Below are 23,702 nucleotides of genomic sequence, written 5' to 3'. Positions count from 1 at the left end.
TTTCCAGAAGTGCAATACCTGTCTGGACTACAGCTAATCTGTGGGATCGGGCAGCCCTCTGACTTCCTGCTCCCTCGGGAGATCTTACCTACACCTGATCTGACGCAGCATGTGTGACGTGCGCAGCATGTGTGATGTGCACACCAGAAGGTGTCCCAGGAGCCCCTTCACTAACATGACCCACTGAGGCGATAGTCTCTGGGATGGTGGAGGGTGCAGGTGAGTGTATTGCCGAGAAATCAGTGGCACACCCCAGTCTGGTCGTCTGGGATGTTCTGGGCTATGGGTACGTGTAGCCCAGACGGGCGGGGTTTGTAAGGTGGTGATCCTGCAAGACAAAGACAAGACACATGATGAGATTTTGGTAAGAGTTATGTGGGGGAGAGGGGTGGCTCACTTGCTATAGAGACATCGCTTTGCATTAGGGGCTCACTTGGTTGACCCATGCCAATCTCCACCTGGGAGATAGCCCTCTCTCCCACCTCCCCAGCCTGCTCCATCATCACCATCTGCTCAATGACTGACAGACTCCCCGATTCCAGCAGTACCCCCCTTCCGGTCTTCTCCCGTGCCCAGAAATTAAATGAATATCGCTTATTGTCACAAGTAGGCTTCAAATGAAGTTACTGTGAAAAGCCTCTAGTCACCACATTCTGGCACCTGTTAGTGGAGGATGATATGGGAATGGAACCCGCACTGCTGGCCTGCCATGGTCTGCATTAAAAGCCAGCTATTTAACCCTGTGCTAAACCAGCCCCTAGCTGCTATGGGCCATCTTCTCCTGGGGGTCAGATAAATAAATAAATAAGATACTTGGACATGAGTTAGGCTTGGGGGTCTGTAACTGTTGGCCTGTGTGAACAAGGGTTTACTTTACCTGTGTACCTTACTGTCCTGGACTACCAATGGGATCAGCAGGTAGGTCTAAGGCAACAGTATCCTTTTAAGATTAAGGAATTTATAAAGGGTGGCATGTAGCGCAGTGGTTAGCACTGGGACTGCAGTGCTGAGGACCTGGGTTCAAATCCCAGCCCTGGGTCACTGTCCGTGTGGAGCTTGTATATTCCCCCCATGTTTGTGTGGGTTTCATCCCCACAACCCAAAGATGTGCAGGCTAGGTGGATTGGGCCATGCAAAATTGCCCCTTAGAACATAGAACAGTACAGCACAGAACAGGCCCTTCGGCCCTCGAATATGTGCCGAGCCATGATCACCCTACTCAAACCCCCGTATTCACCCTATACCCGTAACCCAACAACCTCCCCCTTAACCTTACTTTTTAGGACACTACGGGCAATTTAGCATGGCCAATCCACCTAACCCGCACATCTTTGGACTGTGGGAGGAAACCGGAGCACCCGGAGGAAACCCACGCACACACGGGGAGGACGTGCAGACTCCGCACAGACAGTGACCCAGCCGGAGAAAACCCAATTGGAGAAAAAATAATTGGGTACTCTAAATTTCTTTTTTAAAAAGATTAAGGAATTTATAGGATGTATGAAATTCACACATCCAGCCTGGTGTGGAAACTGTTAATCCAGTCATTTGTATTTATAGTAATAAAATAATGACAACAGTTTGTGGGTAATATGTAGAGGTAATAGGATATTTATGAGAGATTGTGGGAAATGCATTTGCTGGCTTTGCTGTATTATGATTTAGCAATAGGATGCATGGAGTTTAGAGATCAAAGGCAGAATGAATGTAAGATGTGAGTAACCCACTGTATGTTGTACATATCCAGCAATAATGAATTATCATACCTAAGTAATCATTCTAATTGTGTCACATGGTATCTCATTAAAAACTTGAGCACTCATATTGGATTGTGAAGTGTGATGTCTTAATAAAGACCCTATTCTGCATTGTAAGAACTCTGATGTTTATAGTAATGAGGACAATTAGATCAAGGAAACTGTACAATAGCCAGTATAAATTCTGAGGAAAATCATACCATTTTGTCAAATAGTAGGAGCGAGATTCATCTCAGGAGTCCAGACTGAGAACCGTATTGTGAATCCCTGATTGTGCAGGGGCCAAATACTTTCCTCTACTCGCTCTTTCCGCACAATGTCATTCACTCCTCGTAATCAACGCCACTCATCAGAGTCTGCCGTTCTCTGAGACTGCCCAGCAAAGTGCCCCAGACGTATGGATGCCTTGGAGGAGCTTCTGAATTAGATGTGCTCTCCTGATAGCCCTCTCTCTGGCAAGGTTAGCAGTGGAGGTTTCCAATGGACATGCTGAGCTGGCTAACTTTGCCAGTTTTCAGGCCTACCATTTTGATCTCTCTTCCTTCCAGCTCTGTGAATGTATTTCTTGGCGGAGATAGTCGAGGTGTTTCCTCTGTAGAAATGAGATGCGATGAACAGTTTGGAGGACAGAAGTGTTTATTTCGCATTAACTGGCCTTTCTTCCACACAGAGTGGAGAAATAGTAAACGCCCACTTGCCAATCCTTTCCTTTTTGAGCCAATGACCAAGAGACAAGGCATCAATGTGTAGCTTTGCTGGGTCAACAGATCAATAAATGCAAGTCCGATTTTAAAAGAAAACTGTCTCCATGAAGCAAGTTTGGCAAACTTTATTCTTTTAAGAATTGCAAATTGTGTAAAGTGGACACATCAAATCAGATTGGACACCATGGGGTATATCTGTGGTTGATCCAATATTGGTCACATCACACAATTGTCACAAGTTTAAATTACCTCCCGTCAATGCATCAACAATGATTAATACATTCACAGCAAAGGCACATATCTGAAACAAAATACATTTTTATGAAGGCAATGCTTACTTAAAATCAAATAAAAGGAGAATGCCATGCTCATTATATTCAATTTTGTTGTAATTATCTGTTCAATGGATCTTCTAGCTGGGTGCTAACACGTTCAAGACTTCATACACTGCTATCGCTGTTCTAGTTTAATGACAAACAAAAGCTGCACACGGCTCCTTCATTGCAGTTCAGCATCTGTCATACTCTCTCACCATACTGTGGCATGAGTGGTTGTGTCTGCACATTTCCCTGATGTTTGGACAGGCAGCATCTGTGGATCGTTTTAATAGCCTCCATCTTGTATCTTGTTTCGTTTTCCAGTACTACCATGCTAAGTTTTGTTTTGAAAGTTGTAATTTCAGCAAAACTACAGCAGGCAAAATAGACTTGAGCACAGTCGAAAAGTGCTCGAAAAAGCTTTTTCACGCCATTTCTTTCCAAGCCAATGATCAATCCTTCATATCGTTGATTACCACACTTGGATCAAACATCTGAAAGGTTCTAACATCCAATAAATGTGCTCCATGTTGTAGACTTTAGAAGAATGGTCATCCTAACAAGAGAGCCTGATCATTTCCATTATTATTTGTTTATATTCTCTTCGGAAGTTGTGGTTTAAAACACCATATATTATAGCATTCAGGCAGCTGTTGAAATATGCCATAAAATAGCTGGCAATGAACAGCTGTTCTGGTATCATGCCAGCCAAATGTGGGTAAATCGCTACTGCCAGGCCAATGAAGTTCAATGGTGCCCAACAGACAGCAAAGAGCACAAACACTACAAACATGGTCAGAAAGTTCCTGAAGTCATGGGGATTTATCTTGGACCGACTATTGGGCTTAACCCGCCTCCTAACCTGGATGACAAAGATCCAGATACGCAGGTAACAGTATGAGACAATGCTGATCGGCAGAATGAAATGAATGACCACCACGATGACTGTGTAGAAGGAACTGGCAGACTGAGCAAATGTGCAGGAATAGATGCGAGGATCATACTGAAGGGATTCCACGAAGAAATTCGGAACGATTGCTAAAAAAGTCAACACCCAGACCAGTACAACAAAGAATGCCGTGCTCCTGTTGCTGAAGATTTTGTCATACTTCGAACCATGGCAGATGTAACAATATCTGTTGATTGCAATGCTGGTGATATTAAAAATAGAACCAATCACACTGAGCCCCATGAGGAAGCCACTAATTTGACAGTGGGTGTAGCCAAGAACCCATCCATTGCGAAATATTGCTATTAGGATGAGAGGATAAGGATAGATTGCTACGAGAAGGTCAGCGATGGCGAGGCTTACCACAAAGGCATTACCTATAAAAGAGCACACCAGGTTAGTTCAGCAGTAAATATCATTGCTTTCAATCATGATGGTTGCAGTAGAATTTATTCAACTTGCAGCAGGTGGAGGAAGTAGAAGCTAAACCAATTCCTCAATCATTTAGCCATTCTAAAGCCCAGGTTCAATTAGTGTTCACTTGGCTGAAACTCTACTTCTAATACAATGAGCTTTGGATCCCAAGTGTAGCTGTTTACCTCTTGTACATCCGCTTTAATCTTGGGCAAACTACCAGAGAGCCAGACGAAAGGTAGAACCAGTATGCAGAGTTTTCTCATTCAGAGAAGCACAGGAGAAAATGTTTGCAAAATATGTGCAGGGGATGTGGTGGTGTAGTGGTATTGTTACTGGACTTCTAAAGCAGAGACCCAGGGTAATACTCTGGTGCCCTGGGTTCGTATCACACCATAGAAAATGGGTTAATTTGAATTTAATTTTTAAAATCTGGAATTGGCCATTAAATGATTGTCTCATTCACTAATGTCCTTACCCGGTCTGGTCTGTCTGTCCTACATGTGACTCCAGATCCACAGCAATGTGGTTGACTCTTAAATGCCTCTTTGCAATAGCCTAACAAGCCATTTAGTTCAAGGGTGATTAGGGATGTCCACATACCCTGAAGGAATAAAAATATATTTTATTAGAAAATGCTAACCACTGTGTAAGAACATATTGGTTGTTTTTTTCCCCAGATGTTTGGAGGTGGAAATAGCAACGGCAGCTTTATGGCTGACATTGCTCTCACCAGCACATTCCTATTTCTCTGTTCTGGATTTATTTTTTACCGCCTCATGACAATTCAGTTCTAATTTTTTCAAATGATTGGATCTCCTTCCAAATTGAGTAATCACCATTTTCAAAGACTGAATAAGTGTTGTGTTTGTAACAGAGGATGCAATGAAAGTAATTGGATTTTTGTAAATTACTTCTGTGTTCCAGATGCTTACATTTGGTTTAGTTTATTGTCTCTGAATGAAGTAAATTACCATTTTATTACATGCAATTCCTACTGCCGCTGAGGGAATCAAAATCAATTATTCTGTCAGCTCTACCATGGAAACCATAGATTAATGGCGTCAGCTATCAATTCTCAAACATTTACAGGCGTGATTCTCCGATCTTGTCCATTGCTGCCCTGCTGCAAGTGAGGCTGGAAAATTTGGCGTTCCAGCCAAAACGCTATTAGCGTTTAGCGGAGAATCCCAGCCGCAAGCGAGGTGGAGGATTTCCGCACACACTTTAATGCATTTTTATCTAAACTTTTAAAAAAAATATATATCCTTATTACCTCAGTCTCAATGCAACTTCTAACCAATAATTTAAATAGATTTTCAAATTTTGCACAGCTCCCTATCAGCCAATCAAATCACAGCCCTCCTGATCGACACTCGGGAGGTTGACAGGCTGTAGCCACACATACGCATTACACTCCCCACACACACCTATCCAAGCCAACAAGATGGCACTGGTTATGCTGGAGCGTGCTAATACAGCTGGTGGGTTGGCTGGGGCCAGAGGGCACCCAAGGGGGTGCCCAGGGGGGACACCTATACAACCCATGGCACTAGGTTCAGAGTGGGCTATTAGCGGTGTACACAGCTGCATGGCTGCCTTGCCGGCTGTGGCAATGGTGCGACATGCCCGTCCACCCTGACCCCGCAGTCCACCTCCTGGCCACCACCCACTTTTCTCCCCAGACCTGGCGAATCCCGTACCGTTCGTCATTGGAATCGATTGTGTTCCACGCGGCACCGCTGCTAGCCCCCCCTTATCAGTAGCGGCACCAGTTTTTCTGTCGTAAAAGTCCATGGATTCTGCGTCGGCGTCAACACTTAGTCTCAGAGACAGAGAATCCCGCCCTTGGTCTTCAAACCCAATCTATGCACTGTTCTATGCAGTTTGTTCAATTGGCACAACCTGTGAAATTAATTAACTGTGCTTGGTTTGTGTAGACTGGACACCAGGTTTTTCCATTCTAGCCAGCAATGGGCATCGTGGAGGGTGGGACCAGAAATTATAGAATGTGGACAAAAGCCAGAATAAAGCGCATACTCAGTCAGCTTTGCGTATGTGAGGTTGGAGACAGCCTGCGTGAGAGAGCTAGTGTGAGGTTTGAAACTTGGTCATTTGGAGCATTGTGATAATTAATCGTGGTCAGCACAGGCCTGGAGGGTCAAAGTTCCTGTGCTGTAATATTCTTTGTTCTTTTGGAAGGAAGTCTGGGCTGTCCCGGATGGGCGGAATTGCAGAAGTCAGTTTAGAACTCATTTCTAGCTGACAGACCATCCTCCACGTGCTAAGTATATTAATAATAGGATTTTCACACCTAGCAGAACCTGACGTGAAATCCCCATAAAATAGCAAAACCCACAAAGGGTAAACTGACTGATCTACTTCAATATCGAGGCAAATAGAGGTAGGGTCCTTTATAACCCAGTCCCTTATACACCTAACATGAGAGGCTAATTGATACAATCTAATATTTTGGACACCCAAACCCTCCTTGGAACCTGGGAGCTGCAGTTGGAGAACTTTAGCCGAGGCTTCTTCTGATTCCAAATAAACAAACTATTCACTCCATTGATCCCCTTTTAAGGCTAAAGAAGACAACAACATTGGCAACATTTGCAATCTAGGCAACATACTTATCTTAACCAAAGCAATCCCACCCAGCCATGAAACTGGTAGGGAGGATGATTGAGTTATATCCCACTATATAGCCGCAATCAACCAAGGGAAATTGGCCTCATACAATTTGCAACACCCAGATACATAACCCCAGTGGAGACCACTTAAAAGGAAAATTGGCAGGGGGGGGGAAATGTCTACCCCTCAAATCTCCCACCGACATAGCTTCCGACTTTGGAAAATTAATCTTGTAGCCGGAGAAGGTGCTAATTCTAAGGTCCCTTAAACATCGCTATTGCACTTGCTTCCACCACCTCCTCTGGCAGCAAGTTCAAGATACTCACTACCCTCTGGCTAAAAAACTTCCCTCGCACATCTCCTCTATAAGGCACCTTATACCTATGCCTCATTCACCTGAGGAAGGAGCAGTTCTCCGAAAGCTAGTGTTTGAAACAAACATGTTGCACTTTAACCTGGTGTTGTCAGACTTATTGTGGTTACAACACATAGGGTGAAAAGATGAATGATGCAAGGCACACAGCTGTTTTGTGGAAGCTGTCAATTACAGCCCACTAAGGGAAATTAATGAATGAATGGGTTGCAGCTAAAGGATCTGAGGGGTTTAAACACAGGTCATAGCTGATCTCTTTCCAGGAATGGACATGTGGTGCTTCCAGGTGAGTTTTACAGCTGTATTTTTTACACTGCCCCTCTCTGGACTGCTCTCGAGCTTCCAATCAGGGGTCTCTTTTCTGGGGAGGGTCTGTGGTGGTGACCCTTAAATTAGGGGGTCTCTGTGGGGTGTCCCTTTAGTTAGGGGGCCCCAGTAGGGCATTGTTTTTCAAATCTTTTCCTGGCGACCCACTTTTACCAAATGGCTGTCCCTCGTGACCCACACCATGTTCACTTACACGTGAGCCTGTCTTCAACTTTATGCATTTAAAATTAATATAATTGATTTTCCTCACTTGTGACGGTAAATTGCATTCAGTTCTCAATACTTAAAGCCAAGGTGTTGCATGGCAACCAAATAATTCCAATTTGTAGTTTTCAAATTTAACGTACCGACAGTTTTCCATCCCAACACCAATAAAGCTGGTGTTCTGGAAAATACAGAATGTGTCATTTGAAACATAGAGGTCTGCCAATATCTGATCGGGGAGAGTGCAGGGAAAGATCCCACAAGAGGTTGGTGGCAGCTGAAGAGCACAGAAACTGTGGGCAGCAATTTCAGTCTATCAGAATGGTTATTACAACCTGCAGCAGGAGAAAGGGAAAAGAAAAAAGTTTTAAAAAATTTCTTTGTGTTGTTGGAAAATTGTGATGGACTGCCCCTTTAAGACCCGAAGTCCGATCCTTATCGGAGGTCCCGATCTCGCGCCAGAGATCAGCCAGCGCGGGCTTCCAGACACAGGAACAAAGAAACCAGCGCGGGCTTCAGACTCCTCCTCTCTCTCTCCCCACGAGGCCGCAGCAGGAACAAAGGGACCAGCGCAGAACACCAGCGGCACCAGAAGAAGGAAGAAGGACAGCAGGAGCAGCAGCAGGAGCGGAGCGGCCCAGGAGAGGGAAGGCCCAGGAGAGAAGCGGCCCAACGGCAGACCAGACCCAGAAGGAAGACGCAGAACGGCAGACCAGACCAGAAGGAAGACGGCCCAGCAGCAGGAGCAGCAGGAGAGGCCCAGCAGCGAGACGGCCCAGCTGCAGGAGCAGCAGGAGAGGCCCAGGAGAAGAATACGAGGGAGCAGCAGCCAATGAAGACAGAAGACCAGGAGAAAAAGAGAAAACAGCACCAGGAGAGATGACCAGGAGACTTGAAAGAGAAAGAGAGAGAGAGAGAGTCTGAAGGCCTCAACAACCAACCAGACAACATCCAAAAGTAAATAATGTTTTTAATTTAATGAGATAAAAAAGAGTATGTTAATAATAAAATAATTTAACCTGAAAAAGTGGTTATTAGCTTACTTCACTTCCTTAAGAACGCAGGACCCGGGACATCGATGCTATTAAGGGGTAAGTAAGTAAAATTCTTCAGTGAAGGTATGAGTTATACCGGGGGATAACTTGAAAGGAGAGTTTGACCCGAATAGCACTCACAGAGGCCTGTACTGGAGTCAGGGAGGAAGAATCCCTGTTCGCCGTTTTAGAATATTGGCCCTTAAGGTCTTTGGTATAAAGGGAATTCTAAAACATATAGGTGAATTTAGAAAAACATGGCGCCCAGCGTGGAGGCCTAGAATATTAGAAGTTTCTAGGTAAAGCGAGGCTAGAATATTAGAAGTTTCTAGTTAAGCAGAGTAGGGGCTAGAATATTAGAAGTTTCTAGTTCCCAAGAAAAGGCTAGAATATTAGAAGTTTCTAGTCTATGTGTGAGTCAAACTTTACCTGCCGAGTTTAGTTTGGAAAGTCAGGTGTGATTGGCTTTTGTAAGGATATTCTGTGGATCGAGGGGACAGAAGCTCAGGTTGGGTGTGAAAATCAGTAGACTAGAAGATACTGACCCTGAGAAAAGTCTGCAAGACATTTTGGTGACAGCACTAAAATCTTGCATCCATTACTGGTAAAAGGGGCTAAAGAATAAATCATCCTCAGGGTAAGGCAGATTGTGCGGACATTTTCTGGAAAATAGGGACGCTTATCTTCAGAAACCAATAATCAATCGACCCTTAACTAAAGCAGGAAGATAGTGCCTTGGTCAGCCTTGGATAGGGCCCAGAAAGGGTACTTATCCTTAATTTCAGAGTGCACCTGAAAGGGACAACCAGGAACAGAACTAAAAATCCGAAAATGGCAATTAGGGTAATTCTCATGCCCTGGGATACGGTCAAGAGAAATGTAGAAATGAAAAGGGAATGGAAGAAATTAAAAGAACAAAAGAAATCCTGGACAAGAGATATGTATCCAGACGGAGATATCTCCCTCTTTGTTAGAGTGCCAAAAGCCCTGCAATATACAGATTCAGTCAGGGTCCTTAAAGCACTTTGTCAGTTTGCATTTGAAAAGCGAGCTGAATCACTAATCGTGTTTGGACACAGACAGAAGCATGCAGCTGCTCAAGTGGGCAAAGTGTGTTCCAAACTGATTAAAATCATTGACGGAGTAAACAGGACAGAAATAATACAGATCCCTAGTAAACACAGAAGTAACTCTGAAGTGGTAGGCAAATATATAAAACAACTGCAGAAAAATGAACCATTAGAAATGGAAAGTGACGAGGAATCAGGCCTAGAATCAGATAGCCGAGAGAATTCGGACCCCTGTGAAAATTTCCCAACGGGATACAATTTTCAATACCCAGAGCCAAGTCTGTTTCAGGAAGAAAATTGGCCTCAGCAATCTGCCACACATAAGAAAGAAGCGTTTATCGATCATTTCGTTGAACCACAAGAAAGTGAAGAGGAACAAGGCATAGTTGGGATTATGGCGCCCCCTGTGATGGGACAGGAAGAATTATCATCCTCATCCGAGAATGAGGAAATAGTCAAACAAAAGAGAGGAATAGGGAATAGAAAAAATTCTAAACCATTAGAAATAGGGGATTATAGCGATCACTGGAAACACCAACAACCTTCCACTTATCAACCAGTAAATAAGGATGTACCGTATTATATTTATAATCCAGAAGCAGAAATGGTACACCATAGAGATCAGGAAGGATGGGAAAGAGAGGTTACAGCTAGGGGACTTAAAATAGGAGAAATATTAGGAGGAAGTCAACAAATTGATTCTACGAAATTACTAGAATTACCAAACGTTACCCCCAAAGCTAAAATTTGGCAAATGAGCAAAGGGTATGACAGTTTCGGAAGAGCCATGAGTAGGGTAAGGAACAGCACAGAAACACAAGGCCAGATAATAGCAGCATTAAGACCACAGGAAAGGATACAGAATCGTCCAAGACCCCAAAAAACTGCTCCTACTCCAATGGATAGGGCAAGTTATGCTCCACGAGATAGCCAAGTACCAAGTGCAAGGTTTGAAGAATATATAGAATCGGTGGAAGAGTTTGCACAACATAGTACCCCCTATTTTGAGGAAGAACCGGTACGACGACGGATACATTTCTCCGAATATAGGGACCCAGATAGAGGTGCCCCTTTGAGAACACCATGCCCCAGAAGTGAGAAAATAGTTCAGTCATTTACACCAGGTCCAGAGGAAGGACAGGGAGGCATGGTACCGTATAAAATAGTAGCAGCCGTAATGAAGACAGCAGGCCCAAAGAAACATGGGGAGAGTAGAGTTGAGTACTCACAGAGGTTAAAACAGTTAGCGAAGAAAATGGGGGCATCAGGAGAATCCACCAAATTGATTGATTTACATACAGTGGGAGAAATAGTTACAGGCGAAGTCTCAGATTTAATAAGTGAGTTAGATTTGGGAAATGAGAGAGCTAATTTAATGAAAGAGATGACAGAGGCAGCATATGCAGGGGAACACCTCACACCATATATCGACCGAATATATGAGGTTAATAAGGAAGAGGGGGTCGATGTAGTCAGATTCCTGAGGGAATTAGGACCCAAGATTCCAGGAGGAAAAAGCCTCTCAACAATACTGTTAACGACCTCTAGAAGAGAAATAGGAAGAGAACTGGTTAAATTTGATTTGGCAGGCAAAGCATTTAAGGATAAACACACAAAAGGGGAACAAAAAAGAGCAGCTGCCCAAAATAATGTTTCAACACAAAATGCTCAGATTAGACCACCAAACCGACAGATACCTGACAAATCGGAACAAAATCCAGCACAACCAGCAATGCCACAACATGGGTATAATTTGCGGTCACAAGGGCCACCTCCACCACAAAATCTAGATTATTTACCAAGGGGACAATTCCTAGCCCTCAGTCGGGAGGAAAGAGACAGATTCATTGAGGATAGGAGAAGAAGAGCAGCTGGTCAGGGGAGGATTGAGCAAGGTAGATATCAACCACCAGAAGGGTATCCGGGACGCTCGCGAGGGGGATTCCGAGGAGGAGGCAGAGGAGGCCCCGGTATATATGGACAGGATTCGGCTTCTCCCCTTAAACAGGCTATACAAAATCTAACAACAGAAACAGACAAAGGAGAATTAGTAGTAGTATACAAGGGGGAAAGATGTATAGTGGACACAGGGGCTGAGATATCAATGATAAGGGAAGAAGCTGGAAATCCGACAGGAAAGAAATACATAGTAGAAGGAGCATTAGGGAATAAGGATATTAGACCAGAAGTTAGATTGGGAGAATTACTGGCAATATCAGGAACTGATAATCTGATGGCAGGGAAAGATTTAATAAAAATAGATACTGGAAAAATAAGGATATTAAAACCAATTGATAACATGGAGGAAATAAGGAAACAGAAAGAGAAAAGTATTTTAAATGACGAAGCTTGGAAGAAGATGGAAGAAGTACTGATGGGAGCAAACCTAGCGATAGGTAAGAATGACACAGGTTTGATTAGCCAGCAATTTCAACACACAATTCACGGGGGACAACACAGACCTCAAAAACAGTATCCTTTGCCTAGAGGAGCTAAGAGCGAGCTGGAGATAATAATCAAGGAATTGGAGCAGCAGGGGATTATTCAAGGGGTCACATATGCCTCAACAAATAGTCCACTTCAGGTAGTAAGAAAACCAGATGGTACATTTAGAATGGTAACAAATTACAAAGCTCTAAATAAAGTCACAAAGAAGGACAAGAGATATTTAATAAATCCACAAGCTACCTTAGAGCAAGTCGCGGGAAAAACTTACTTAACTAGTATAGATTTGGCGAATGGATTCTGGAGTGTTCCATTAGACCCAGACAGCAGGGAGAAAACAGCATTCACCTTTGGAACTAAGCATTATGTATATTGTAGACTTCCACAGGGATATGTTAATTCTCCAAATCACTTTCAGGCAATAATCAGGGAGCTGATTAAAGATGATTTGGCTTTGGTATATATCGATGATATATTAATTGGAGATGACGATCAGGACAAACATGTGGAAAGAGTGGCCAGGATCATTAAGACACTTAGTGAAGCAGGCTTTAAAATAGGGCTAAAGAAATGTCAAATTGGGAGAAGCGAAGTCAACTATTTGGGTTATTCAGTATCGAAGGAAGGTAGAGAGGCCAGTATTGAAATGAGGAAGAAGATAGCTGAAATTACTGCGCCTGTTTCGAAAAAAGGGGTTCAAAAAATAATGGGAATGTTGGGATATCTAAGGCCAGTAGTGAAGGACTTCAGTCTCTATGCTAAAGCCATTTATCAAACCTTGAAAGGGGATTTTATTTGGACCAGCGAGGGTTAGATCAGTTAAAGACAGCAATTGCGATATCGGGGTCATTAGTTGGGAGACAAGAAGAGGATGATTTAAGCATTAAATTAGACATATATAAAAATGGATATGGTATGGTACTTGCTAATCTTAGCAATCAGACACCTATCAAACATCTGACAGGAAACTGGTCGAGAGCTGAACAAAAGTTTTCAAACATCGAGAAATGTCTAGCAGCTATAACAAAGAGAATAGCAGAGATAGAAAACTTGTCGGGTGGTAAGAAAATTTATGTCACAACTGAGTTTTTGGAGTTAAAGGAGCTAACCAAGAGACAGATTTGCCAGCAAGGCGCGAATACAGCTCGATGGGAAAGATGGGAAACCATTCTTCTAAACCCTGACTTAATGTTTGTTCATAACATTCAAAAGGGACAGAAACTTGATGAGCCAGTTAGTAAAACGGAGTTGGTGAATGCTTGGGTATTATATACTGATGGTAGTAAAGTCAAGAAGGACGAAGAACAAGCCAGATGGGCATTCATTTAAAAAAATTCAGGAAACATAGTAGTGGAGGAACAGGGAATAATCATTGGATCAGCTCAGACAGCTGAGGTAGAGGGAGTATTGCAAGGGTTAAAGGAGTGTCACCAGCGAAAGCTGCAGGAAGTTACCGTTGTAACCGATAGCTTTTTCGTGCAGCAAGGATTGGAGAAAGATTTGGAGTTTTGGAAACTAAACGGTTGGACGAACGGTAGAAATAAACTACTGGAACAGAAAGAACAGTGGGAAGAGATAGATAAAATTTTAGCCGATATGGAGATCCAGACAATTCATCAAAAAGCACACACAAAAGGAATTGGGGAACTGTGTAAGGGGAATCAGGAAGTGGATGAATTAGCCAGACTTAGGACAATAATCTTGGGGACTCTTGGGAACTCAGCAGCCGACCATCAAATGATAATTAAGCAAGTACATGAAGCCACAGGACATGGGGGTCATGTTGTAGTCGCAAGGGAGTTGAAGAAGTTGGGAATTAAAATAGCCTATTGGAGACAACATTTAACTGCAGTAAGGAGAAAATGTGAGAGATGTATGGCCTGTGGAGGACAGAGAGGAAATAAAACATATGGGAGCATAAAAACTGAGAAACCGATGCAGGAATGGTCATTAGATTATGCAGGACCACTTTTTCCCAGAAGCAGCAAAGGTAATTTGTATTTTTTAGTCAAAGCTGATAGCTGCACGGGAGAAATTGACCTTAGAGCAACCAGCAAAGCAAATGGAGCCACAACCAAGAGGGTATTGGCAGAAATGATGACCTCCAGAGGTAGACCAGAATCGATCCGAATGGACAACGCGCCACACTTTAGAAACAATACTGTTATTAACTTTTGTGCTGACAGAGGAATAACAATCAATTGGGCCGTGAAATATGCACCTGAGAGTAATGGAATGGCTGAGAGGTCTGTAAGAAAAGTAAAGGATTGGATCATAAAGAATCAGAATAATAAAGGCTGGGATAAAGACATTGAAAGAATAGTATTTGATCTTAATAGCAATCTTGGAACCTCTGTCCCCCAGGGACAAGGAGACCCAAGTGAATCTGGGAATTATCAAGTAGGAGACGAAGTTTGGGTGAAGTTACCAACTAAGACTGCGGGGAAAATCATTCGTGAGACTGTAAAATGTAAAGACAAGATTGTTCAGATTCTGGGTACACATACAATTGAATTAGAGAAGCATGGTGTCTGGAGCAAAAGAAATTGTGTCACGCTTGAAACACACGACCCAGTGAGCATCAGAGGAGTTTGAGATTCTTCGAATCTCACTCAGGGGTGCAATGACAGAAGGAGGCTTGACTACATCAAGGATATGGAATATAAACCAGTTCAAAAAGAAATGATGGCAAAAGGAATCCGGAAGTCCTGGAGAGGGCACTTCTGGGATAATCCGAATTAAAGAATAGGGCCCTCTCCACCCTTGATCTGTTCATTTGCTTTTTCAGGTGGAAAAAATTAATAACAAACCAGGTCGCAAGAAGGAAGAGAACTACACTCCAATAACAAACCAGTTCGCAAGAAGGAAGAGAACTACACTCCAGAGAAGAATCTGTTCGACAGGATTGGGGGGAAACTAATGATATACTTGGCTACAAATTTGAGGGAATTAAATGACAGAACCCGGAGGAAAACTTTACGGGTTAGAAACAAATTAGAATATCAAATTATAACTGGACAGTGAAACCCCCGGTCAGACATCTCTAACTGGACGTTAGTTGATGGATGATCTGTGGTCTCCATGGGGTATGTACTACGCAGTGGAATCATTAAGGTCTCGGCAGCAGATAGCAGCGACTGACGAGGAACCCCGATATGATAAATGATAATAGGTTAAGAATTTTAGTAGCTTGATACTACGGCGGGAAAATTGGTACCAATGCAACAAAACAATATTGCATTGAAGAGCTATAATCGTTGATAAGAAAAATTTTTTATTTTTATGTAAATTGATAGGGACTGTTGTATATATATGATAAGGGGGGTATGTGTGTCGTTAAATAACTTGATCCGCATTTCTAAACTGTGAATGTTTTAGTAGAGGGCTAGTTTAGTATGTAATAATTATTGTTCCAAAAGCCAAGAAGCGATGTTTTGATATTGATATTAAATTGTTAACAGTTGAAAATATGTAAAGTGTAACACACAGTCTATTGGTTAGGTAATGAATAAGGTGTTAAGATAAGATAAAAATTTTACTATGTATAGAACAATAGGGAGAATTTGTTTGGGAAGAAAAAAAAAAGAGACGGTTCAATGCGGTTTTGTAAATGCGGAAATGAAAAATATACACGTTGTCAGAAAGATGTTCTCTCATGTAAACCAGGGGTTGGCAGACTTACATGATTCACGACAATGTTAGACATTAATGGGGAAGTTAGGAATACAAGCAGGATCAATTGAACATTTTAAATTAATAAGACAAGGGGATCAGTGGGGGGTACAAGATATCACAATTACCACATTCCAATCAGAAATGGAAAACAAGTTGGACTGGAACGGAAAACAAGGCTCGTATTGACACAGGTCTGTGATATGCATACAAATGACAATGATCAGGGATGTATGTTAGTACAATTGGATGGGGGGACAATAAACCAAATTATAGTAATGTTTCAAATGTCAAGACGGGGTGTTCTGGAAAATACAGAATGTGTCATTTGAAACATAGAGGTCTGCCAATATCTGATCGGGGAGAGTGCAGGGAAAGATCCCACAAGAGGTTGGTGGCAGCTGAAGAGCACAGAAACTGTGGGCAGCAATTTCAGTCTATCAGAATGGTTATTACAACCTGCAGCAGGAGAAAGGGAAAAGAAAAAAGTTTTAAAAAATTTCTTTGTGTTGTTGGAAAATTGTGATGGACTGCCCCTTTAAGACCCGAAGTCCGATCCTTATCGGAGGTCCCGATCTCGCGCCAGAGATCAGCCAGCGCGGGCTTCCAGACACAGGAACAAAGAAACCAGCGCGGGCTTCAGACTCCTCCTCTCTCTCTCCCCACGAGGCCGCAGCAGGAACAAAGGGACCAGCGCAGAACACCAGCGGCACCAGAAGAAGGAAGAAGGACAGCAGGAGCAGCAGCAGGAGCGGAGCGGCCCAGGAGAGGGAAGGCCCAGGAGAGAAGCGGCCCAACGGCAGACCAGACCCAGAAGGAAGACGCAGAACGGCAGACCAGACCAGAAGGAAGACGGCCCAGCAGCAGGAGCAGCAGGAGAGGCCCAGCAGCGAGACGGCCCAGCAGCAGGAGCAGCAGGAGAGGCCCAGGAGAAGAATGCGAGGGAGCAGCAGCCAATGAAGACAGAAGACCAGGAGAAAAAGAGAAAACAGCACCAGGAGAGATGACCAGGAGACTTGAAAGAGAAAGAGAGAGAGAGAGAGTCTGAAGGCCTCAACAACCAACCAGACAACATCCAAAAGTAAATAATGTTTTTAATTTAATGAGATAAAAAAGAGTATGTTAATAATAAAATAATTTAACCTGAAAAAGTGGTTATTAGCTTACTTCACTTCCTTAAGAACGCAGGACCCGGGACATCGATGCTATTAAGGGGTAAGTAAGTAAAATTCTTCAGTGAAGGTATGAGTTATACCGGGGGATAACTTGAAAGGAGAGTTTGACCCGAATAGCACTCACAGAGGCCTGTACTGGAGTCAGGGAGGAAGAATCCCTGTTCGCCGTTTTAGAATATTGGCCCTTAAGGTCTTTGGTATAAAGGGAATTCTAAAACATATAGGTGAATTTAGAAAAACACTGGTTTTGTCCAAAAGGACATTTCCAACTTGAAGCCGAAATGTAACTCTCGGCTCCAAAGTGCTAAAAGGCTGCTTAATCGATCTGAGGATTTGACACGCCCTGTACCATCCCACCGACATGAACGCATTTGCTGATCTGGGAGCGTGTTTCAATGTGAATTCAGCTATAAAGGAAATATGATCAATCTTATCCCTCTCGTCAACATATGAATTCAAAATAAATGTCCGACATCATACGATACAACATTCATTTACAGCGCATCAGCCATCCACGTTTTCAGACGTCCTCTCATTGTGAAATTAATTCAACCGCAAAATATTTCAAATTTTTTTCCATGGTGGGATTTGAACCCAGGTCCTCAGATCTTGCCCTGGATCTCTGGATTACTAATACCAGTGACACCATGCCACCACCTCCCAATTCAAACCGTTTACTGACAACCAACCGGGATTCTGATTAACTCTCGACTCGGTGGGGAGTTGAACACAGTCGCTGTGAGCAGGGTTCGACCCTTTGCAGGGAAACCCCATTGGATTTCAAATCCAACGCCTTAACCACTCGGCCATCGCAGCTGCCGCAAAATATTTCAAAGCACAAGGGGGGAAATAGTGAGTTGGATTGTGAGATAATGGCAATGCTCGTCAAATTCTGAAGCCATAACCTGCCTTCACGGCAGGAAATTTGAGTCTTGGGCATAGTCCACTGACCAGGCAAGCTCCTACAGCCGCAATTTAAATGGAATTCACTGTACATTTAAAAATACACCCCTCTCCCAATTGTTACCTTTTTCCTTTCATTTTGTTTAAAATTTAGAGTACCCAATTCATTTTACTTTCCAATTAAGGGGCAATTTAGCGTGCTCAATTCACCTACCCTGCACATCTTTGGGCTGTGGGGGTGAGACCCACGCCACATGGGGAAACTGTGCAAACTTCACATGGACAGTGACCCAGGGCTGGGATTGAACCTGGGACCCCGGTGCCGTGAAGCAGCAGTGCTCACCACTGTGCCACCGTGCCACCCCAGCCTTTTCCTTTCCTAAAGTGCACGTAACTTGTAGGAGGCAGTACTAAGCTTTCCCTCCAGATCAAAGACCTCATATACTGGCTATCTCATCGTCTGAGAAGTCTTCATTGTAATACTGCCTTCTACAAAATGCGCGCTATAAATAGAACAGAACCAGACCTAAATGTAATGCCAGACCAGTGCTGATCTCACAGCCATTACAAATGTACGGTATCATAATGAAACATGGTATTTGTGTATTGGCTAGGTATTAAATTTAACCTTATGAATGTGCACTTTCTTTTTGAACAGGATCACATTAAGGCAGCAAAACGTTACCCAGAGAGAAACGGAAAGAAAGATCTGGTGATCTTTGTGGATCATTTGTGCCGACCCGTTTTCAACACCCACAACTCCCACTTTGAAAAACACTGTTTTAGCCCTTGTTGGGGGTCCTTTTAGTTAGGGGCCTCCCGAGGGTTGAGAAGTTTTGGAAAGTGTTTGCAGACAGTATCAAAGATTCTGAGGGCGAAGGTGTTTTTGAGCCCATGGGTGGCAGTATTTGGAATGTCTAAGGATCTGGGAGTGCAGGGTGGGAAGAGAGAACGATGTGTTGCCCTTTGCCTCCCTGATAGTATGGAGGTGGACATTGTTCGGGTGGTGAGACTCTGAGCCGCCTCGGATAGGGTGAGTGATTTGGCAGAGTTTCTGCTCCTTGAGAAAATAAAGTTTGCTATCAGAGGTTTGGAGGACTGGGAGGCGGTTTATTGTAGGGGGCGGCCCTTGAATGGACTTTGGGCGAAATTCTTTTAAGGAGTTACCCCCCTCAACCCATTGTGAGATCCACCATGTCCGGATCACATTTGGTGATACCTCGAGTGAATTCCGCCCATGTGATTCCCAGCCCAGAGGACCAGAGAATCGCAAAGTCCAGAGACTCTGGTGCCGGGCCTGCTAAGTGGATATAAATGGGTCATTAGGACCCATCTGCATCCATTGGCATCCTCCCATTGGCATGTGGGATAGAACCCCGATGCTGTCCCCAGCGGGCGCTGAAGCTAATGGTCAGTTCGGCACCCGCTGCAAACCTAAATTTTGTCTGGATGACCGAATCTCCACCGATCATGATCTGCATTGCCGGCATCGTGGGGCGTAGAATCCAGAGTCCTGACTTCTCAAAGCCTGTCCAACGTCTGCAAGGCACAAGTGAGCAGTGTGATGGAATACTCTCCACTTGCCTGGATGAGTGCAGACCCAACAACACTCAAGAACGTTGGCACCACCGAGGACAAAACATCCTGCTTGATTGGTGCCCCATCCGTCACCTTTAACATCCACCGCCTCTTCCACTGTAATGAAGTAACAGCCGTGTGTACCATCTACAAGATGCACGGCAGCAACCCACCAAGGCTCCTTCAGTAACACCTTCCAAACCCGTGATCTCTACCATCTCAGAGGACAAGGGCAGCAGATGCATGGGAACACAATCATCTGCAAGTTCCCCTCCAAGCCAATCAACATCCTGACTTGGAAATGTACCGCCGTTCCTTCACTGTCGCTGGGTAAAAATCCTGTAACTCACTCGCTAATGGCATTGTTGGTATACCCACACCACATAGACTGCAGTGGTTCAAGAAAGCGGCACACTACCACCTTTCCTCGGGATGGGCAATGCCTCGCCGATGACACCCACGTGCCATGAAAGAATATTTTTTAAAGTACTATTGCAAAAGGCCCCAGTATAAAATTAACCTCTAGAACCACACAATCTCAGCCCACACATGAAGAATGGGCAAAGGGGCCGATGGAAATGAAGCCCAGAGAGATAGTGGAGAGGAAAATTGAAAACACAAGAATTTTATTAAATAGAGATGGATTTATTGGGCTTAATGGCCTTGGTAAAATTCACTTGCAATTTACACAGGTTTTGCTCAGTTGGGAGAAGATAAATTACATTCCTCCAGGGCTGTTGCTAATCTTTCACTGAAGTTGTAGCAAGTGATCCGGGACCTGACACTTGCAAGCAGCCACTAACATCATATTTATTTGATTCACAGGTGGACTGGTGAATTTACTGTTACAAATCACTCTTACATTCCATTACTGACTGATTTCATCCAATTGCTTGCGCACTAATATCAGAAGTTATGCAGTAGGCACTTACTTGGCATAAAGTGGCTTGTATACAAGATGAACCCCCACTTGACAGCCTGTAGGTGCACAACATTATGAGAGATGTTATTGGGCTGAATTGAGTGCTTTCCCGAGTTATAGTATGGAATTGGGAGCAATGTCACCATTTCTTTTCTCACAAACAAGTAAGGGGTTTGACCTAAAAATATCAAATATTGTCCCCTTAAAGGCACAGATCAACGAGATAGGTTTCTGGAATCTGGTGTCTGACAAATTGCTGTCCAAAATGTTTCCATAATGCTCAGAAACATCTGAAATATAAATGAGCTCAGGACGTTCACTTAGCTTCTCTGAACTACAGTAACAAAACAAGTTACTCGGCCAATGTCAGGAGAGTGTGATGCTTTATTGATTAATCCTGTGAGCTCGGCTTGAACTGTGCATCCGAGGAACAAACAGCAGAGTTGCAGTTTCAATTATGTGTGGCATTCTAGTTATCATAAGTATAGAAATTGTAGCAATATCCAAGAAAGTTGCCATCAATTTATTTTATTACCTGAATCTCTCTGTGCCAGACAACAGCAAGGTCCTGGAATTCCTGGGCTGGAGACAGTGGGAAGCAACTTTGTTACCTGGGGGGGGATAGGAATTTGAGAATGCATCCCAAAATCCCATCCCCATGCTCATATCCTCATTGTCCCAACATCCCACCCCCTTCTCCACTAGCCTAACATCACATGCCCGTCATCCCACCAACACCCCGCTCTGTCATCAAAAGCACGTGACTAAGAGGTTTCTCAGATTACTTGGGGAAATGTTGAACACTCTATATTTTAAGATTTTTTTCTCAAAAAATATACTTTATTCATAAAATTTCTAATAAACATTACAGAACATTTCAAATTGTCTTGACTGTACATTTCCATCAAAGTTACACATTCACTTGTCTTTCTTCCATTCAATTGGGATAACAATACACACATATCCTTCTTTATGTTACAGTTCTTTCTTAAATATTTACATTGTCATGTTTCTTTTTTACATTGGAGTATTGAAGACCCGGACCGAGGGGTTTTACACAGTTACCCACCCCTCGGTGTACATTTGTTGGTAAGACCTTACACAGTGGTCTTTCCCCATTGCGCCTTGGCGGCAGCTGCCCCAAGCTTGAGTGCGTCCCTCAGCACGTAGTCCTGGACCTTGGAATGTGCCAGTCTGCAACACTCGGTCGAGCACAATTCTTTGCACTGGAAGATCAGCAAATTTCGGGCAGACCAAAGAGCGTCTTTCACCGAGTTGATGACTTTCCAGCAGCAGTTGATGTTTGTCTTGGTGTGTGTCCCTGGAAACAGTCCGTATAGCACAGAGTCCTGTGTCACAGAGCTGCTCGGGATGAACCTTGACAAATACCACTGCATCTCTCTCCAGACCTTCTTTGCAAAGGCACATTCCACAAGGAGGTGGGTGACCGTCTCATTTCCCCCACAGCCACTCCGAGGGCAGAGTGCAACAGAGCTGAGCCTTTGGGTGTACATGAAGAATCTGACGGGGAGGGCCCTTCTCACAACCAGCCAAGCTAGGTCTTGGTGCTTGTTTGTTAGTTCTGGTGATGCCTCAGCTCAATTCACACCAATTGCTAAAACCCCAACAATGCTTGCGGAAGAAAGCTGGTGGCTGACAGACAGAATTGATTACACTTTACAAACAGGCTTCCTTCTGAGATGAAGAAATGTTTCCCCTTTTCTTCGGCTTCTTGATGAATCTCAGGGGTGGGCCAAATTTGGGTAACTTTGCCTTCCACCAGAGAAAGAGAGAGAGAGATCCAAGTGAGTGCTGATGAAAAACTCTAATTATGTAAATACTGGTCCTTAGATTTGGGGTCACTTAATAATAATAATCACTTATTGTCACAAATGGGCTTCAATGAAGTTACTGTGAAAAGCCCCTAGTCGCCACATTCCGGCGCCTGTTTGGGGAGGCCGTTACGAAGCCACTTTGTTGGCTTGTAGCTGAGGCTAAGACTCAGAAGAATGTCACTCCACTGCACAAGTACAAGCTTGGTAGAATGGACTCCTGGAATTTGGGACACTAGGAATGAAAGATCCCTTCTTGTAAATAGCCCTCAAAGTCCAAAGTAAGGGAAACTAGCACGCAGGATAGACTGCAAGTGTGGGGCACCTACAAAGCAGCAGTAACCTGATTTAGTTGATAATTAAAATACATTCGATAAAAAATTCTTGTCTTCTGAACGTTGAAACAAGAGGAATAAGCCAGCAGCGCCCAAAGGTTTAAAGTAGGTATGGATGTTACACATGGTGGCCCAGTGGTTAGCACCACTGCCTCACAGCACCAGGGACCAGGGTTCAATTCCAGCCTCGGGTGACTATCTGTGTGACGTTTGCACAATCTCCCATGCCTGTGTGGGCTTGCTCTGGGTGCTCCGGTTTCCTCCCATAGGCACAAGATGTGCAGATTAACTGGATTGGCCATGCCAAATTTCGCCTTAGTGTCCAGAAGATCGGGCGGCACTGTGGCACAGTCGTTAGCACTGCTGCCTTTGGCGCTGAGGATCCAGGTTCGATCCCGGCTCTGGGTCACCATCTGTGTGGAGTTTGCACATGCTCCCCATGTCTGCGTGGGTTCCACAACCCAACGATGTGCAGTTTAGGTGGATTGGCCACGCTAAATTGCCCCTCAATTGGAAATAAAAAGTGTCTAGAAGATTAGGTGGGGTTATGGCGATAAGGTGAGGGCATGGGCATAGGTAGGGTGCTCTTTCAGAGGGTCGGTGCTGACTCGATGGACCGAATGGCTTCCTTCTACACTGTCGTCACTCTATGATTCTCTAGGTATCGTTTTGCTGATATATTCTATACTATTGTGTTTAGTATTTTTAGCAACTGATTAATTAGCTCAAGAGTTGGATCCTGGAGGTAATGGAGTGCCAGAGAGAGAGAGATCAAAATACCTCATGTGACAGCAACACAATGGAAGGAGCTGATGGATGTGTAGCGGTTAGCTTTTTTCAGATCGGGTAGGGGCTGCAAGATGGCGCAGTGGTTAGTGATATTAATAATATAAGTAATCTAAACTAAGAAATAGCAAAATAGGTTGTGTGGTCCAGACTACATTTAGTGGGAGTTTATGAACACCAAGATTATCCTGAGTGAACACAATAGTTATCTCCACCTAAAACCTTTGCAATTGGTAATCATTGAGCTGCAATGTGAGTTACAGGCACTCTG

The 23,702-nt window shown here is 43.8% G+C and overlaps 1 protein-coding gene and 1 non-coding gene across 2 annotated transcripts in view; both read right to left on the bottom strand.

The window, feature by feature from the left end:
• Window positions 1-2,662: 2,662 nt before the first annotated feature.
• The window catches only part of mtnr1al (melatonin receptor type 1A like), a 51,565-nt gene continuing 30,525 nt past the window's right edge, over window positions 2,663-23,702 (bottom strand). Inside the window, exon 2 of the mRNA XM_038793551.1 lies at window positions 2,663-4,104. Coding sequence (XP_038649479.1) covers window positions 3,335-4,104 — 770 coding nt within the window. The 3' untranslated portion in view covers window positions 2,663-3,334. The remainder of the gene's footprint in view (window positions 4,105-23,702) is intronic.
• trnas-uga lies at window positions 17,810-17,891 on the bottom strand. Its single transcript has one exon. It is a non-coding gene; the product is annotated as a tRNA-Ser (tRNA).

Source organism: Scyliorhinus canicula, chromosome 4 (assembly GCF_902713615.1).
Source record: "Scyliorhinus canicula chromosome 4, sScyCan1.1, whole genome shotgun sequence".
Classification (NCBI taxonomy): domain Eukaryota; kingdom Metazoa; phylum Chordata; class Chondrichthyes; order Carcharhiniformes; family Scyliorhinidae; genus Scyliorhinus; species Scyliorhinus canicula.
The sequence above is the reverse complement of the archived record's forward strand: the minus strand, read 5'-3'. Positions and strand labels throughout refer to the sequence as shown.